Below are 19980 nucleotides of genomic sequence, written 5' to 3'. Positions count from 1 at the left end.
CTTCATTTAGTTGTTTTTCTGGGGTTTTATCTTGTTCCTTCATCTGGTACATAGCCCTCTGCCTTTCCATCTTGTCTATCTTTCTGTGAATGTCTGTATTTAAGTTTTGTTAGTTTGATTAGTATGTGTCTTGGCGTGTTTCTCCTTGGATTTATCCTTTATGGTACTCTCTTTGCCTCCTGGACTTGATTGACTATTTCGTTTCCCATACTAATGAAGTTTTCAACTGTAATCTCTTCAAATATTTTCTCAGTCCCTTTCTTATTCTCTTCTTCTCTGGGACCCCTATAATTCAAATATTGGTGTATTTAATTTTGTCCCAGAGTCTCTGAGGCTGTCCTCAATTCCTTTCATTCTTTTTTCTTTATTCTGCTCTTCAGTAGTTATTTGCACTATTTTATCTTCCAGGTCACTTATCCGTTCTTCTGCCTCAGTTAGTTTGCTATTGATTCCTTCCAGAGAATTCTTAGTTTCATTTATATTGTTGTTCATCATTGTTTGTTTGCTCTTTAGTTCTTCTAGGTCCTTGTTAAGTGTTTCTTGTATCTTGTCCAATCTATTTCCAAGATTTTGGATCACCTTTACTATCATTACTCTGAATTCTTTTTCAGGTGGACTGCCTACTTCCTCTCAGTTTGTTTGGTCTGGTGTTTTTTATCTTGCTGCTTCATCTGCTGTGTGTTTCTCTGTCTTCTCATTTTGCTTAACTTACTGTGTTTGGGGTCTCCTTTTCACTGGCTGCACATTCGTAGTTCCCGTTGTTTTTGGTGTCTGCCCCCAGTGGCTAAGGTTGGTTCATTGGGCTGTGTAGGATTCCTGGTGGAGGGGACTGGTGCCTGTGTTCTGGTGGATGAAGCTGGATCTTGTCTTTCTGGTGGGCAGGACCACGTCCGGTGGCGTGTTTTGCGGTGTCTGTGACCTTATTGTGATTTTAGGCAGCCTCTCTGCTAATGGGTGGGGTTGTGTTCCTGTCTTGCTAGTTGTTTGGCGTAGCGTGTCGAGCACTGTAGCTTGCTTGTTGTTGAGTGGAGCTGGGTCTTAGCGTTGTGATAGAGATCTCTGGGAGAGATTTCGCCATTTGATATTACGTGGAGCCGGGAGGTCTCTGGTGGATCAATGTCCTGAACTCGGCTCTCCCACCTCAGAGGCACAGGCCTGACACCCAGCTGGGGCACCAAGACCCTGTCAGCTACATGGCTCAGAAGAAAAGGGAGAAAAAATGAAAGAAAGAAAAATAAAATAAAATAAAATAATTAAAATAAAAAATTATTAAAAAAACTTTAAAAGTAATAAAAAAAATAGCAAGAGAGAGCAACCAAACCAAAAACCAAATCCACCAATGGTAACAAGTGCTAAAAACTACAAATACAAACAAACAAACACAAAAATGGGCAGAGAGAAACCTAGGACAAATGGTAAAAGCAAAGCTATACAGACAAAATCACGCAAAGAAGCATACACATATACACTCACAAAAAGAGCAAAAGGAAGAAAAAATATATATATTTTGGGAATTCTGAGGTCTTCTGCCAGCGTTCAGTATGTGTTCTGTAGGAGTTGTTCCATATGTAGTAGATGTATTTCTGATGTATTTGTGGGGAGGTAGGTGATCTCCACGTCTTACTCCTCTGCCATCTTGAAGGTCTCTCCCAAACTCATTTTGAAATGTAGTTATTTTGGTTTTTGTTTTGGTCTGCTTCACCGTGTGGCTTGTGGGGTTTAAGTTCCCTGCCAAGGGATCCCCACCTGGGCCCTCCTTAGTAAGAGCATGGAGTCCTAACCACTGGACCGCCAGGGAATTCCCCAAGCTGACTTTTTAAACTTTTCTCTCCCTCTTTCTTTCTCTCTGATACAGACTGAGATTTACTTAATCTTTGCTCTTCTGAAAACATCTCTGATGAGATCCAGTTGTTCAGTAGATTATAGGCTGTGTCTGCTCTTACAGCTGGAAACTGCAAAAGAAACATACTATGAACTCTGTAGTTAAACAGACTTGCAGAAAAATGCCAGCCCTTCTAGCAACAGCCATTTCTAAGAGAAATTGCTAGACCTTGTTTCCTTCAGAGAAGGTTTGCATCCATAGTGACATTACTGGCAAACTGCAGACACTGTATTATTATTATAATTTTCCAAACAACTTTGAACTGACAAAGCGATGCTTTATATTTTCAGGCTGAGAAATTTAAATAGTAAGCTGCCTTTAATCATAGTAAATAATGACTAGGCTTTGATCATTAAGAGGGAGAAACTGCTTCTGGATGCTAAGTAGTGATTTCTGAAAGTTTTAAATAGAAAATGTTTCCACACGTGGTGTTGATATCCATGGCAGCATTAACGGCTTTTCCTTTGCCAGAAGTAAATACAGGTACTTTGTCAACAACAGCGCCTGAGTTGTTTGTGGGTAGGAGAGATTACAGACAATCCTTACCCAGTGTATAGTACTGAGGTAATTAGACAGCCCATGACCCTTGTCCTTACCTGTCTATATTTCCTTAGAGCAAATTGTCCATTTTCTCTTTTTTTAAGACGTGTGTGAGTGTGTGTGTGTGTGTGTGTGTGTCTATGTGTGTGTTTGGAGACAGGGAAGGAAGAGGAGACTAAGGTAAGAGAAAAGCTGTAAGTATCACAGAGTTTTCCCCCAGAAAACTTTCAGCTAGGCCTTTTTTTAGTTTACAGTTGGTATAGTGCTTAGGAAATTGGTTGGTATTAATTATAAATGTATGTCTGCCTGTTATAACATTCAAATTCTGAGGAGAAAAATAGTTTTAAAATATAACATGATAACGTATCACTTCTTTCCACTACCCATCATCAAAAACAAGTGTGAGGGACTTCCCTGGTGGTGGAGTGGTTAAGACTCCGCGCTCCCAATGCAGGGGACCTGGGTTCGATTCCAGGTCAGGGAAATAGATCCCACATGCATGCCGCAACTAAGGAGCCCGCCAGCCTCAATAAGACCCAGTGCAACCAAATAAATAAATAAATAAAATATTTGAAAGAAAAAATTGTGAGTCTCAATAAGAGGAATTAAGGTAAAGAGTATGTCAGATGCCAATTTCTTTTACTACCGGTTCTGTTTCCAAGTTGTTTACCTTCCAAGAAGTTAGAAGAGCAAACAGTAATTTAAAACCATAACACACACAGCATAGGCAGTCCCCAAACAGAAACCCAGTGAACCAACAATACTGGGATGTGATGGTGTATGTGTGTGTGTGTGTGTGTCTGTGTGTGTGTCCCTGGGAAAATACTAAGTTCATGTCTTGTACAAGACTTTGTACGGCATATGAAGGTGGGAGAAAGGCCATGTTGGTGACTTAGCAATTTGGAAAGCCTTTTTTACTCTCCTGGGAAATTGAGTTTGTACTTAGTTTATGAACAATCCCTTCGCACTAAGCTTCCATTTTAATAAAAAGGTAAATACTCTGGGTATGATAACAAATAATAAAACCAGCCCATAACAATTAGCATCTTAAAATTTCTCAAGTCAGATTTATAAAAATAATGAAAACGGACCATTTTTGGAGAAATTAAAGAGGGTGAGCTTTTTGGTGGAAATACCGTTATTCAAGTTTTGACTGGCCTTGGACACAAAGAGGATCCCTGTCGAAATACTCAGCATCACAATTAGCTGACATTTATATCCCTCTGTGGGCTGACCAGGTTAAAACTGAAAGGGGATGCATTGGGGTTAAACCCAGGACTTATCTTTACTCCTAACTTGCTGGCTCCCTCCTGAAAAAAGAGACTCCTATACTTAACTCGGAGAGGTGGTATTACACATTCAGCCATCTGTAGTTTAAAATTGACGAATAAATTTCCCCTCACATTTCTAAGTTCCTTTTATCTAGTGTTTTTGTGCATATGATCAACTTTGTGTATTAAAGAGTAAAATTTACCTATACAAGTTATTTTTCTATTGGTGGTGATTTCTCAGGACTAGGCTAGAGAAAAGAGCAAATGACTTTAAAAAAAATTTTTCTTGACACGTAGCTGGTTTTCTAGGCAAAACCCTGGACTCACTGCACACCGTATCCCTTTGCTGAAGGCACAGGTGAATGAATTTCAGAATTTTTGAGTTTTGAATTGTCATGTTTCCTGTGGGATGATTAATGGGCAGTGTTGCTCTGGGTGTCTGGTTTATGATGGGGGCTGGGGGATGCAGGGCAAGCACACAGTTAAGCGCAGGACTTTAACTTACCTATGCAATGGAATTTTTAAAATTTGGAAATGGCTTCACACACACAAAAGAGGGTGTTTCTCTTTCCAGGAAAATTGAGTATCTTCTCACTCTGGATTCGTAACTTTTTTCTTTTTTTTGCGGTACGCGGGCCTCTCACTGTTGTGGCCTCTCCCGTTGCGGAGCACAGGCTCCGGACGCGCAGGCTCAGCGGCCATGGCTCACGGGCCCAGCTGCTCTGCGGCATGTGGGATCTTCCCAGACCGGGGCACGAACCCCTGTCCCCTGCATCGGCAGGCGGACTCCCAACCACTGCGCCACCAGGGAAGCCCTGGATTCGTATTTATTGATAATTCAAGTTTGGGGTCACAAAGAGCCATCACACTTGTCATTTTAAGAGGAGTATAAATAAGGAAAAGCAGAGAAAATGCTAGTTGTTCACGCATCTCGTTCCCCTCCTTCATACTCCCCATTATCAGAGATTTGAACATATTTTCTAGCTTTGCATTCTTTCCAAGCATGCCCTTTGCACAGCTGATCTCAATAAGGAGACTAATTTCCAAGGGCCCTACTTGCCTGCTGGGCAGAATCAGGTTAAACCTTGTCTACTGGAGGGGAGGGCAGAGGAAGAAATTCTAGCCGGCAGCTTCACTGCACAGGAGCTCATAAAAAAGGGGGCCCTTTGTGATCCCATGCTCACGGTACAGAGTCTACAGAAGTCATCTGATGTTTAAAGACCTTTGTCCTGTGTGACAGGCTGGCTCGAGGCACCATAAGGAAATCAGAGGGGCTGAGAAGGCTGGAGCAGGCATAGCAGGAGAAGGGGGAGCCATAGAGATGATGATTCACCCCCAAATTCTTATTACCATCAGATTGTTAACAAAAGTCACATGTGTTTCTACTTGGGCCAGAGCTCTGGAGATAACCACCAGTGACATTTCTTGCATGTGTGTGTCTTCCATGTTAAAGTAAGCTGATTTCTTCATTAGGCTGCAATCATTGAAACCACAATAAAGGACTTTTACCAGAATTGTTTTCAAACTCCAGAAGGCCATTTTTGCAGATTCTAAGGCTTACCCGGGGGACCCTGAAACAGGCATGCACCCCAGTCCTTGTGTATCTAGTTATAATCCACACATTTGAGCAGCTAGGGAACTAGTTATTAATTTTTTTTCCTTTCCAAAAATGGGAGTACAAAAAAAAAGGGAGTATTCAGGTTGACCTCCAGATGGAAACTAAGTCATATATTCTGACCAATAAGTCTCCTCTGATGACCTAGAAGTTATAGACAAGTTCTGCCTCTTTGTCTAAATACACTCTAGTGCTATTAGATAAAAAAGGAATCAAGCGTTCTGATAGATGGACTGGTACCAGGAAAAAAATAGTGTTGATTCAAAGCCTATAAATAAATAACATTGTACTATATTTAACATATGATTTACGTGAGGGTTAGTTGGACAACACAGATAGGACTGTTTCCCCTGACGGGGCTGCCCTGTCAGGATGGGAAAATGCACCCCTCTGCACCCAGTGCACACGCTCACACAAGACAATCCAATTTGGAGCTGAAGGCTGGCTGCTTCCACACTCAACCACTAATAAACAGCATGTATTCCCCACACCATGCCTTCCGAGGATTTGCACGGACTTTATTCCTATTAAACCAAAAAATTTGAGGGCAGGGCCACCTTACTTATCTTCATGTCTCAGTAGTATCTAACCCCAGGGCTCTGACAATGAATGTCTGTTGTCACTGTGTCTGCCAACTAAACTTGGTCCTCATCACTGCGAATGAGGCCAATGGGCCTCCAGTCCTTCCAAGCTGGAGTCTCCAGCAATGATATTCATCATTATCAACAAAACCGAATGCCTTTTGTGTGCAAGGCACAGGGAGGGCCACACAAACGTTCAAAACAGATCTGCCCTCAAGAAGCTTCTATAATCCAGAAGGGAATCCACCAGACGAGACTCAAGCTCTTTGGAACAGGATGTAAGGGCACATGACGAGAACAGCCAGGTATCCTAACATTTCACAGTGAACTGAAGAAATGTAGGCGTGTACAGGCCAGTCGTGTGAAATATTTCTAAGGACACGCTGATGTCCTGAGTATAGCCGTGCAGCCTGGCGATGCACCAAACAGCACCTCCAGCTTTGACACGGTTTGGGAAGAAGAGTGATTGGATTGAGTTCTCTCTTCTGAAATTTGATACAGAGGCTTGAGAATCAAAAAGAGATGGGAATTCCTGATTTCAAACGAAGAGAGGCCCTTGGAAAGACAGTCATCTGGCTCTGCCACTGCTTGGGGAAACTGCTTCCGCAGGCCAGGTGTACAAGATCCCAAACAGGCCACCGTGAGGAAAGATGATATTAGAATAATGACAAGTCAGCATACTAGAAATGAAGTTAATCATGAATGAGGTTTTTCTCAATTAATTGGGTGGTTCCAGTTCACTACTAGGGAACAGAAATTCACATAAAAATGAGCTAAAAGGACTGAACAGGCAGAGTTCTTCCTAGAATAGGTCAAGGTCAGTGTTGGGGTCACTGGCAAGGAAGTCTGGAGTAGCTTGGACTGAAGCTACTGTGTCTTGGGGAAAAAAGACTTGTTTTCATTGCTCCAGCCTTGAGCACAAATAGTGACTCCGAAGCAGACAGCACAACAGCCTCTTATTATGTCATTGTGGTTTTTTTTAAAGGACAAAGGCATGTTAGGACTAGAGCCTGCTATGAACCTTTAATACGCTACTTTCCCTTCCCTTGTGAGTTTAGACAAGGTCTCCTACATATATATATATATACACACACACACACATATATATAAAAGTTTTATATTTAGACTTAGAGCTCTTCATTTGCAATTTCTAACTAATTTCTCTTATTTTATGACTGTCTTAATTGGAGGAAAATGCTGAACTCCACAAAGAAAATGTAGGGAGCTTTTTTAGATAAAGTTTAGAGAATACGAAGACAGATTATTTTTTTAAAAGGCACACCATGGGAAATCTGAATGACAAATTAAAGGCCTGGCCTTCTCCAGTGGCCAACACCCGTCCAAGAAGGAATTGTTAGACCCACTTCAGGAACTCTCTGACCCTCTTGAGAGTGTTAGTGGAATCAGGTGATGAAAGGCAACATGGACACGCTGACTGGTTTGTTCAGCAGATACTCATGAACTTTTAAACCTACACAGATTTTTTTTTTTTCCAACTCACTTGATAGTACCAGTGATTATATAGTAACCATTGCCATAGCAAAAACCCAATTCTCAAAACATCGTCTGGGCTTTTTACTGCTTCTATTACTGATGTAAACTAGTTAGAAAATTTTAATCCATAGGATTTTCCTTGTTCTGACCTAAGGTAGGGGTGAGGGAATGAGAAACAGAGAATTTGAGAACAAGGTAAGCATCCGTTATTTATTTGAGGAGTTCTTTAAAGATTTAAGCTATTTTATTAATTTAACAAGGGTGAATTAAGGACAATTTGTCCAGCTCTTAAGATATCTTTTCAGACTGAAAATAAGTTATTAAAAATTACCAATGTACAAATACAATTTACCTTAAGAAGTCTAAGTTGTTATAGTAAGTGAAGCTATAAGCACCTAAGCTTTAAGAAATCTAGAGTATTAGTACAGAATAGTATATATGCTTACTTACGAGGAGAAAAAATTGAGACAGAAGAAAACTTGGTATTAAGCTAACATCAAGTTAGTGTTTTATTCTGGGGGTTAACTTCCCTTATAGTTGCAAATAGCCATTTAGAAAGTTGAGAAAGAGGAGAAGAAAAAAAGTCTTGTTTAGTAAATGCATGTTTTCCTACATGACTTTTTAAAAACTAGTCTCATATCCTAAGTTATTTCTATTTCTTTGATTGTCCTAAGTTTCTGTTATCTTTACTGACAAACAGAAAACTGTTCAGCTTTACACTTTCTTGAATTTCTGTGCTGCCAAGTACAAACCAATTTCTTTTCCACGTTGGCAGAGGGGTTCTGGTATCTGCAGGAGTGAAGCAAGTGGTGTCATTTGCTGTAACCGAACGAAGCCCCTGATTGCGACCTCGGTACAAGAGGGAAGACTTAGGAGGAGGCTACCTGCATTTCTGGACCAAATATCCTACATATTTTATTTTTAATTTTTATTATGAAAATTTTCAAAAAAGGAAAAGTTAAAAGATGAGTACAGTGAAACCCCACACATCCACCCGCCAACATAAGGCCGTATTTATTTTAAGATGTCTTTTTCTTCTTCCTTTTCTCTTTCCCCCAGCTTTCTGCAAGTATGTATGCATGAATGTATGCAGTTTTGCTGAACCACTTAAGAGTATATTGCAGATATCATGCCACCCCACTTTTCAATGCTTTGGGGCATATGCATCTCCCCCAACCACAATAGCACAGACCCAAATTAACAAAAAGTCGCTAGTCATATCAAATACACATTCAGATTACTCAGTGGTTCCTCAAATGTTTTATGTAGCTATTTTCTTGAACTGTAATCTAAAGTCTCTTTTATTTTCTAACAAATTTCTAAAATATTTTTTCTTTTGTAACATACTTTTTGAAGAAACTACACCAATTATCTTGGAGAAAGTCCCAGATTCTGGGTTTGTCCAATTAATTCCTCATGGTATCATTTAACTTGTTCTTTACCCAGAAACAACCCCGGCAGGAATATCTCATCTCACAAGTGATGTTGCATAATTTATACTGCAACATATCTGGAGGTACATGATTATCATGTTATTAGTGATGTTAACTTTGATCACTCGAGTTAGATGCGAAGCATAAAACTCTTACAAATGGCACTTTCCCCCCCTTTCACACTGAGTAATACGTGAGGTAATATTTCGTATTATGGACATAATCTGTTTTCTTTCAATCTCTAATGATTTTAGATTCCACTGGTGATCCCTGTGTGAATCAATATTTCACTAGGGGCTGCAAAATGGTGATTTTTCTAAGTCTGCCAATATCTCTACTTTTTTTTTTTTAAACTGGCCATTCCTAGTACCTTAGGTAACACCCTGACAGATTTAGAATGTTATAAATGTACCGTCTCCTTTATAATTCATTCAAATGAAATGGCAGTCAAACCACCAACAGTTTTTCTTTTTTCAAAAAAAATATTTAAATATTTATTTATTTATTTTGGCTGACCTGGGTCTCAGTTGCGGCACGTGGGATCTTCGTTGCGGCATGTGGGCTTCTTAGTTATGGCACGTGAACTCTCAGTTGCAGCATGTGGGATCTAGTTCCCCGAAGAGGCATCAAACCTGGGCCCCCTGCATTGGGAGCATGGCGTCTTACCCACTGGACCACCAGGGAAGTCCCCACCAAATGTTTTTCTATATTTGAATTTTGTATCACAAACCAGATGCGTTTTTACTACATGAGCTAAGAACCATACAAGGAGCTGGGGATGCAGGGTGAATAAAAAGCAATACCCTGTGCCTTTCTCAAGAGCTTAGAGCCAAGCCTTAATAATAAGCACATATATATTCCTCAAAGGAAAGAAGTATAATTATCTGCCTAAAACTTTAGGTAGTTTTTCATAAAAAGCTTCCTAATACAGAATTAGAAATCATTTAGGGGGAGGATCAAAGTCAAGTCGCAAATATAAAAATAATTTGAGGACTTAATTCATTACTCTAAAAACTTCATAATTTTAAAACTTTGCAGCAAGGCCAACAGGATTAAAGTTACCTTCCCTCTCCCCACCCCATAATACCTTCCACTCCTTTTTTTTTTACGTGAGATTTTGCTTTTTCCATAGAACTTCAATAGTGAAAGCTCCGAGATACAGTGAAGACTAATACGGTTTACGTTTTGCTTCCCTACGTGCCCCCATGCCAGCTCAATGTACATTTCACTTCTAAGATATTTACACAACATACACCTGTACCCAAAGCAAAACAACAGGAAAGTCTAAGATATGGAAAGTTACTTTTGTGTCTAAGCTCAACAAAGTGGTAGCTCGTTCTTTGATTTTTCTTACGAATCAACATCTTATGAGAAACCATAGTTGCAGAAAGCTCTCAGTCTTCGACAGAGGATGCATACGGCAAAGCCTAGCTTGGGCCCAAACCAAACAAACTGTGGTTTTATGTTTTTAATGGAAGTTTCATTTGTAAAAATGTCATTGACCTTCCAGCTCTGATAGCATATTAATCAACTAACTACTCAGGGACAGAGTTAGGGTTGTCGGACTGGGCCTTGTTTCCCTTCCTCATATGGAGAGTCTCCTCTTTCCACAGCAGAGTTACAACCAGAATAATAAATAGTTCTCGCTTAATATACTGAAACTGCTATGAGTTTGCCTTTACTTGACAAAAACAAAGCTGAACTTCATAGTTTTCTGTACATTAGGAGAACCACTTGGCAATTTATTATAAAGGCTCATTTATGCCAGGAAACCTGTTGAGCAGGAAACCTTCAAGTGGGAACACAGAATAGAATTTAATGCAGGTCCTTAAAAGAGGAAAGTTGTTTGCATTGTCATTCTATTTTAACAGGTCTTGGTATGTTGTAAAAATAGTTAAGGACCTGTGGCCCTTGGAAAAGCTTTGAACTAATGCAAAATATAACTGGCCTTTTGGTCAGAAAATAGCCTATTCACAACTGGATAGTCTTAGCCAATATAAAAATATGCAGTCTTACAGGGGGAATAATTTTTTTAAGTGCCTAAATTTGGTTAGAATTGAGTGATGAAGGATCTCAGATGGTCTTAACTCTCCCAGAAAGGTTCAAGAAAAGAGCTAATGAGCAGATGTTAAGGAATATTACTACAAAATATAGGCGTTCTTAAGCTTCACAAAAATCAGTACAAATTATATACAGATGTTACACTGAATTAGCAATTTAGGTATTTTGCTTTTGTTTTCCACACCTACAGTCATCTCTAGTGAAGGGTAAAGGAGACTGGGCATATGAGGTAGATATATTATTCTTCAAATTAACAGTCCCAAGATTTAACTTTAGCTTTTTCAATATGCATAATTTTACTTAATATAGTCCTTTTGAGGTTCACAGTATTTCAGAATACTTTAAGATCAGTGGATCGTAAATACTTTGAAATATATCTAATATGAATCCATTTGGGGGTGGATTATTTTTTTCAACTGAGAAGACATTTATCCACATAGTGCTTTAGTAGAAGAAATGATACTTTTGACACATTGATTTAATTATGCAGTTGAAATTGGAAGGATTTAAAGGGGAATTCATATATTTAGTTGCAAATACTCACCTGGCATTACATTTGGAGTTGGGAGTTGGCTAGGTCAGTTTAATGTTTTGGGGCCTTGTGAAAAAAAGGGCCTTAAACAGATCATCTCTAAGGAAACTTCTAGCTTCAACTCTATGGGATACACTTCAGTAACATCATCAGTGTGCTCTGAATATGGAAAAGATGCTTCTTAAAGTCTAGATTTCAGCTAAATTACTTCTAGAAGCCCACGTCCCTCCTGGGCTCTAAGATTTTGGCAACTTTGGGATTATTAATTAAAAAAGGAGGCCAACAGACTGAGGTGGCTTTAATGCCTTAGTAGCCTACGTAAGCAAACCAACACTTAAGCCACAAATGCCTCAAACTTAAGAAATCAAAACCTAAGGACAACTAATCACGAAGAGCCAACTAGGCTTTCCCAAATAATCAACCCTTAAGCTACAGTCAATCAAAGGCTTTCCTTCCTTTGCACCTACCTCTTCTCTATAAAAGGCTCCCCCAACCCCAGCTCCTGCTGGTGGAGGGCTAACCACTTCCAGTTTGGTGCTACCTGATTCAAATCGATTTTAAATATAAACTCAAAATTTTTAATATGCCTCAGTTTATCTTTTAACAGGATGAAGAGTTCAATTTCACAGGCTTGCTCTTCAGTGCTTTTTTTCCTTGAAAAATTTCTATTTTAATGAGAGAAAAGTTAGCCATTTCTATCTATCCTCTGCCCCACACCCCACAACTCCCCAAATCCTCATGGTTCAGCCTTTATCTTCTTGGTGGTTTTCCCCTATCCACTTAAAACATTTATAAAAGGATGTTCTGCTGACTATATGCATGGTGTCCTTTTATGTATACTGGCTTTAAAAATATGCTAAACAGGCACACGTATATAAATTGGCAAAATCTTTCTTGAAAGCCAACTGGCAATGCATAGTAAAGTCCTAAAAATGTGTATATACTTTGAGGGCTCATTTTCACCTTTGGAATCTAACCTAAGGGAATAACCTGATAAGAGTGCGCCTTAAAGGATGTTTCAAACTAGAGCTTACAATAGAAATAACTGGTAACTAAAGTATCTAATTTCAGGGGGATTTAGGGGGTCCCATGCAGTACTTATTGATTTGGGAAGTTATTTATTTTATCCTCAATTTTTGAGATTATCTTCAAATTATTTTCTACAAGGAATATGAGTTATTTTCCTAACAAAGTAAATATACCACTGGCTAATATGTTAATTTACTTATTTCTTTTGCACATGTACCCACTACTCAAAATCACTGATAATTTTAGTTTATTCTGAAAAATCATCAATCCATGAAACAATTTAATTCCTTAGCTACAACTGTTATTGAAGTGTGTAAGGGTGAACATGATCTGCTGCTCCCAAGAGATTCCAATTGAGGGAAAAGAGTAACTTACTGAAATAAAACAATTTTAAGTGACAGAAGCACCAGTTTTTGTCACTGTTTTTAAAGACAAATCACATGTCCTCATTTTTTTCCAAATAGTTGCTTCTTATTTTAAATTATGAAGAGTCAGAGGAATGAGGTACTGAAGCAAACACTTTTAATAAGAATACAAAATTCACACCAGAGGCACATTCTGGGGAATGTAAATGAACTATCACAAGTAGTAATTCTGCTGGAAGAATAAAATAAGGCTCTCTCAGAGTACAAATATACAGGAGGGAATGATTTAAAATAGGTTTATGATTTATAGTCACATTACATTGTGTTAAGCACTGAAAACAGGCATATTAATTAAAAAGCCAGCTAAATGGCATTTGAACATATATAACAAATCTTACAGTCCACAAAGTTCATGTATAACAGTAATTTTAAGTACTTCATTTCAACACAAAAGAAATGAACAGAAGAGGAGATACCTCTCAAAATATTAATTTATGTCTATGTCAAAAATCAAGAGAACTTATATTTTAAAAGGATTACATTACTGATAAAACCACACAGCAGACAGGCCGACCACGTAACACAAAACCAAAGGCACTGAGCAACTGCAACTGCACTGGCCCTTCCAGCCCCCTTCTTCTGGCTACACCACACGGACCCACGCCCCCTTTCCTTTATTCAAACGAAAACAAGTTCTCTGTCTTCCCATTCTGCAAAAGGAATGAAGAAAAACCAAACAGCAAATTTTAGAGTTGATTTCTCCATAAACCTTCAATGTGGCTTAACAAATACAAAGAAACTCAACATCTATAGACAGTGCTCCTTTGCAAGGAAGTAACAGACACATCAAACATTATCTGAAAGGGGCTTCTTTATGGATTTATGTACACTGGTTGAATGAGAATTACTGTATCTGAGAAGGCACATATCTGTGATTTAAGGCTTAACCGGTATTGTTACACATAGAAGTCAATGAAAGCTGTCTAGGAATTCACTTCTGTCAAAGTGGAACTTACCCAAAAACTAGCTTTCCAAGCACAGAGTTCTACTCTAGAAACCATGGAGAATTTCTATTCCCAAGTCTACCTGTCAAAAAAATTCTCTTAAGCAGGTTTCATTATGAATCAAAGAAATGGCTAACATAAACGCTCCATGACTTGGGGTGACGCAAATTCATAAGTTCAAAAGCCTCACAGAAATGACAGTGTGATTCCTGCGCCTTTAAGAAAAAGTCTTAAACAAAATTATAATGGTACAGATTCATTTTTAAAAAGGTATCTGCCACAACTCCACAAGCCAATCAGTCATTCATTAGAGCTGCCACCTCTCTGTGGATGTTGCAGGAACACCATATAATTTTACTCTGCAAAATAGTTTCTTTTTTCTTTAAGACAATACATGAAAATGAATCTCTTAAAGATATTTAATATATTCATATATAAAATATCTGATGTTGATACAAATCATGTAAACCTCCCTTCAGAAAAGGTACAACTGGTCCTCATTTGCAGGACCAAAAACCTTGAATTTTTATCTTGTCAGTGCAAATCTATATTAAGTGTTTTCAAACTACAGAAATAGCCATCAACTCTCACAATACAAAAGGATTTCTGAAAAAGGAAAACTATTGTGTTCAGGTTATAGAAATTATGTTTACATTAAAACCACCCACCTTCCCATCAAATTTAACAGTTCAATTGTTAAAGTATGAAAAAAGGGAAAAATTAAAGCTGTTTGTGCAAGAATCACTACAATGGTTGTCACCCTTTCCCTCTTCCCCCAACTCTGCTTAATTCTTATTAGGTTTGTTTAGAAATATAACAATGTGACTTTCTCTTTTTTTCCAGGTGTGATTTTACTGTTCTTCAAGCCAAGACGGGGTGTCCACTCCAGGATTTTTCAATTTGATATGGAACTGTTTAAGTGTCTGTTCAAGCTGCTTCTGATTCCCAGCAAAGTAAGCGGCAATGGCATTGTGGAAAAGGACCAGCTGATTGTGTAATACTTTAACCTGTGAACAGGGCAGAGTTACAAGACCAAGCATTAACACCAATGACAATGAAATATAAGGTGATTTATTACATGTCATAATGAAAGAGCATATCTCTCCTCCAAAAAAGTTTTTTTGACAAAGTATTTCTCACACACCGATTGTACATTGCTCTGTAAAGTCACTGAACCTTCGATGAAGGTTCTTAACTTCCCTGAAGGGAACAGATCAGCTAAATATGTACTCTCTTAACCATTTTCAAACATTATTGAGCTTACTTTAATTAAACATATCATTAGATCCCCCTTCAAACTAAGTATATTCAAAATCAAATTTTGAAGAGGCAAAATTATACATAAATAATTATTATATGATACATGCTCTATACCAAGTATGGACATCATTAAGGCCACACTTTACGTAAAACTGAGTAGGCTGGATACTTTTAAATATCGTACTTCTCTGCAAAGACTGAAGAAGGATGGCAAGAGTTGCCCAGAAAGCCCATTTACTTAAAGTTCATATGCCTCTCAGTTATTTTCAATTGCTTATTACTTCTAATGATATCAAGAGTATGTTTTAATCAGGTAACATTATCTCTATGACTCTTTTAAAGAAATCAGCAAAGCATCAAAAAGAGTTTATGAATGAAGTGTTTCCTGAGGTCTTATTTATAACTGCAAATTGTTCAACAGTAAAGTATAAAATACACTCTAATTTACCCATCCAATGCAATATTCATTAAAACTGAGCTTTAATCATTTTTAATGATGTAAAAACATCTGATATATGATGCTAAGTGAAAAACTAGGATTATAACATATATGATATGACATCTGTATTCACTATTAACACACACATGCATTGTCTCTCTAGCCACTTCTTCGTCCATGTACCTCTATAAAGGAAATAACACTAATATATTTATAGTAGATATCTTTGATTTGTAAAGCCTTTATTTTAAAAATTAAAATGTTATAAAAATGGCATTGCTCAAGATTATAAAGTAAAATCTCCTGATCCACTCTGCATTTATTCTCTCCTCCTCACCTGAGAGAAGCACTGCTAACATTTTATTGTGTATCCTTTGAGAAATTTTCTAGGCTTATGTACAATATTTAAAAACATAAACGCATTGTACCATGCACACTTTCAGTAACAGATTTTTACTTAAAGTATCTTAGATAACTTTTAATTCCATTCATTTGTTCATTCAACAGACCTTAAGTACCTTCTAAGTGCCAGGCACTGTTCTAGGAGATACAGAAAGAAATTCCTTCCCTCATGAGCTTACAGGCTTGGGGTGGAAAAAGGAGGTAGGCAGGAAACCAAATAAGTACTGAGCCCAGGGAATGAGTATCTCAAGCCTTGCGAAGAAGCTGGGTTAACATTTAGGGCATCTGGAGCTGCTGATTCAACTAAAGTTGTTTAAAAAATAAAAGGGATTTTTTTCCTCTTTCTCTGACAAAGATAAGAAAGTTTCTGGCAGGGAGATAGTTGAAGAGGGCCAGAGACTAAAAATGTCTGTACAAACTAAAAAAAACACCTTGAATTCACCTGGTCAGAAATTTAAGGCCTGCAACCTTCCTAAATGAAAACCTTTGGTACCAGGTACAAGGATGACAACAAAACCTGATGCATAACACTACGCATCAGGCACAGCACTAGGGATACAAGGATACAGGCTAAGGCAGAGTGCAGTAAAAATGATGGTTAATATGATCAATGGGTAGTAAAAATACATCTTGTTAACTTAAAAAAAAAAAAAGGCACTTGTGGGGAGAAGAGGGTTTTTTCAAGAAAGGTTGAAAGAGAACATCGGGATGGGAGAACTCTTAACTCCCCTGCCCTCTGGTGCTGAGATAAGGGGGGGATATTTCAAAGGATGATGAACCTCCACCCAGGGGCAATTATTAAGGAAACAGGATAATAATAGGAAAAGCAGGTTTCTAGAAGGCAATTAGGAGGTGAGCAAAGTATATTATTATAATGACTGTTACAATAATGGCCCAACCACCCCTCTCAATCCACACTCTTGGGGAGGCTTCTACAATGAAAATAAGCTTGGCCTCTAACTTTAGAAAATGAGGCCTGATAAGCAAATGGTGGTGCTCTGGGACTGGTGTCACCACGCCACGTTGTGAGGAAACCCTGTGTAGCCTCCCTTTGGGATGAAAGCCCATGGGGACAGAGGCCCAGTCATTCCAGCTGCTCCCAGTACCCAGCAGGCATTGTGGTTGAAAGTGCAACAGAAAGAATCCACCTATCCCATACCTAGGTGATGGTGGGAAATAATAAATCACTGGTGTAACAGGCCACTGAGTAGTGGGTGTTTCATTATACAGCAAAAGAGGTGCATCCCTGAAAAAGGTTAAAGGGACTTCCCTGGTGGCACAGTGGTTAAGACTCCGTGCTCCCAATGCAGGGGGCCTGGGTTTGATCCCTGGTCAGGAAACTAGATCCCACATGCATGCCACAATTAAGAGTTCACATGCCACAACTAAGGAGCTGGGGAGCCGCAACTAAGGAGCGCACATGCCGCAGCTAAATAAATATATTAAAAAAGAAATGTTTATTACAGAAAATAAGATAAAATAAAGGGACCTCCCTGGTGGCGCAGGGGTTAAGAATCCGCCTGCCAATGCAGGGGACATGGGTTCGATCCCTGATGTGGGAAGATACCACATGCTGCGGAGCAACTAAGCCTGTGCGCCACAACTACTGACCCTGCACTCTAGAGCCCGTGAGACACAACTACTGAAGCCCGCTCACCTAGAGCCAGTGCTCTGCAAAAAGAGAAGCCACCACAGTGGGAAGCCCGTGCACCGCAACGAAGAGTAGCCCCGGCTTGCCACAACTAGAGAAAGCCTGCGTGCAGCAATGAAGACCCAATGCAGCCAAAAATAAATAAGTAAATAAATAAATTTATTTTAAAAAAAAAGGAAAAGGTTAAGAATGTGCTTTCCTAGGAATGAATGAGGGTCTAGAAAACAGTGAAAAGGAGGAAAATCAGAGGGAGGAGGATAGGCCTAGAATGAAGAAAGGCTAAAACGTGGCTGTGATACAGGAGAGAAATTAATTGAGAAAGCAGCTAGGGAACAGAGACTCAAACAAACAAGCGACGCAAAACTTCTACTAACCAGGCCCAAGACCCAAGTGCAGTTTAGGAGTACATACAGTATCTTTGAGAACTTTTACTTCCAATTTTCTGGGAAGAGGTGCATTAGGCATAGTTAATACTGGTCACAGCCTCCCCAAATTTTTATTTGTTATTCACCTAGGTCATTAGTAAAATATCCCCATTACTAGTACTGTTCTTTTATAGAAATTACCAGAAAGAGCTCTGGAATCAGGGGGCACGCGTGCCAGTCCCAGTTGTACCATTTCCCAGTTTTCTTTGTGACACCAGGCACGGGTTACTTCTAACTTCACTGGCCAAGGTCTTTATCCGTTTATCAGGGATGCCATTACCAAACTGCATTTGTAGTGCTGTTGTAAGGGTTAAATGAAATGAGATACTACCTAGCACACTGTCTGACACAGGATAAGTACTCATTCGATTTCAGTGGAATTTAAGTTTACCTAGTTGATGGTTAAACCTTCAAACAACATTGACTTTTTTTAGTAAAATAAAATTTCATTTATTTAGAACCCCCTGATCTGGAACTTATAAGAAGTAAGATTGTGATACTGTGGTTTATAATGAGAAGTAAATACTTGGTCTTCATCCCATTCCAGGCACAGAGCTCCTAAAACCCTTGTTAATTTCCTAAGTGATAAGAGCCTAGGAAGCATCTTCTATTGTAATATATGGTCTCTGGTTCTGTTCCTGAAATGGCCCCAGAGCTTTTAAAGGTGAATAGAGTGTCCTCTGTTATTCACAACAAGCTCTTTTCAACCGCACCTGCCTTTATGTTAATGAGGAGATTTTTGGAAAGCCCCTAGATAACCACAGCTTGGGGCTGGTTGCCAGGGGAACTAAATTGTGATTAGAGAGTGGGAATTTTCACCCTCACCCCCCACCAACCTCGGGGCAACGGTTTAATCAGCTGTGCCTATGCAATGAAGCCTCCGTAAAAATCCCTACAGTGGGGGGTTTGGACAGCTTCTGGGTTGGCTGACCCATCCACAAGCCAGGAGGGTGGTGAACCCCAAGCCCAATGGGGACAGAAGCTCTTGTGCTGAGGACCCTTCCAGACCTTGCCCTATGGACCTCTGTGTCTGTATTCTTTAATATTTTTTGTAATGAACTGGTAACATAATAAGTAAACTGTTTCCTGAGCTCTGTGAGCTGCTCTAGGAAATGACTGAAGCTGAGAAGGGGGTTGTGGGAACCTTCGACTTATAGCTGGTTGGTCAGAAGCACAGGTGATGACCTGGACTTCCGAAAGGTGTCTAAAGGTGGTGGTGAGGGGGGTCCACAGTGTCAGAAGTGAACCGAATTGTAGGACACCCAGCTAGGGTCCAGAAGATCAGAGACTTGGTCTGTGTGGGGGAAAGAAATCACACACATCTAATGTCAGAGAAGTGCTGTGAGTGAAACAAGAAACAGAGTTTTTTCCTTTTCAAAGATAGAAGCTGATGTGAAGTCTACCTTCGCACAGTGAAAAACAGGTGTGTGCTAAGCAAATAAATTTTGTTGACAAGAGTGCATGAACACGGTTTATCAACACTGCCTGCCTTGACAAGGCCTTCAATCCAAGGGCAGAGATGCTGCAGAAGGAATTCCCCTGCCTAGTGGATCACCTCAGAAGAAACTTCAAGGGTCTTTTTACAACCCCATGATTCTGTGCTTCTAAAATGAACAAATTTTTCAAGCAACAAGAGGCACCTAATTTCTTCCAAATTATTCATTGGTTAGCACCATTCAAGTTAACAGTATTACACTAAAAATTTGTTAACATTCTTAATACAGACTTCCACTAATTCATATTGACTTCTTTCTCTATATCTAGACAGAAAAGTTTTGCATTGCAATCACTTTTAAAACAAGCTTTAAAATGATAAACTGATTTGTGTTAAGTATCTACTATGAAAAGGTCAAATTATGCTAATTAAAATTATAACCAGTGTTCACCTTACATGAATGGAATTTGATTTCAGGACCAAATCTCTTTCCTGTAAATCACTAGAGTCAATGAAAATTACAGCTAGAAAAAAGAAGTAAAGTAAATTATTACAGGCTAG

General features: G+C 39.0%; 1 protein-coding gene across 11 annotated transcripts in view; it reads right to left on the bottom strand.

Annotated features, from left to right (window-relative positions):
• Positions 1-12938: 12938 nt before the first annotated feature.
• Positions 12939-19980, bottom strand: part of ARFIP1 (ARF interacting protein 1) — a 135014-nt gene continuing 127972 nt past the window's right edge. For 9 of the 11 annotated variants that reach the window (XM_027117209.1, XM_027117213.1, XM_027117210.1 and 6 more), the window contains one exon: positions 12939-14814. In XM_027117209.1, coding sequence (XP_026973010.1) covers positions 14659-14814 — 156 coding nt within the window. In that variant the 3' untranslated portion in view covers positions 12939-14658. The remainder of the gene's footprint in view (positions 14815-19980) is intronic. The other 2 variants (XR_003435039.1, XR_003435038.1) reach the window with 2 other exon arrangements.

Source organism: Aethalodelphis obliquidens, unplaced genomic scaffold, assembly GCF_003676395.1.
Source record: "Aethalodelphis obliquidens isolate GAN/ISIS:26980383/991018 unplaced genomic scaffold, ASM367639v1 scaffold17, whole genome shotgun sequence".
NCBI lineage: Eukaryota > Metazoa > Chordata > Mammalia > Artiodactyla > Delphinidae > Aethalodelphis > Aethalodelphis obliquidens.
This window is presented reverse-complemented; position numbering and strand designations above follow the sequence as displayed.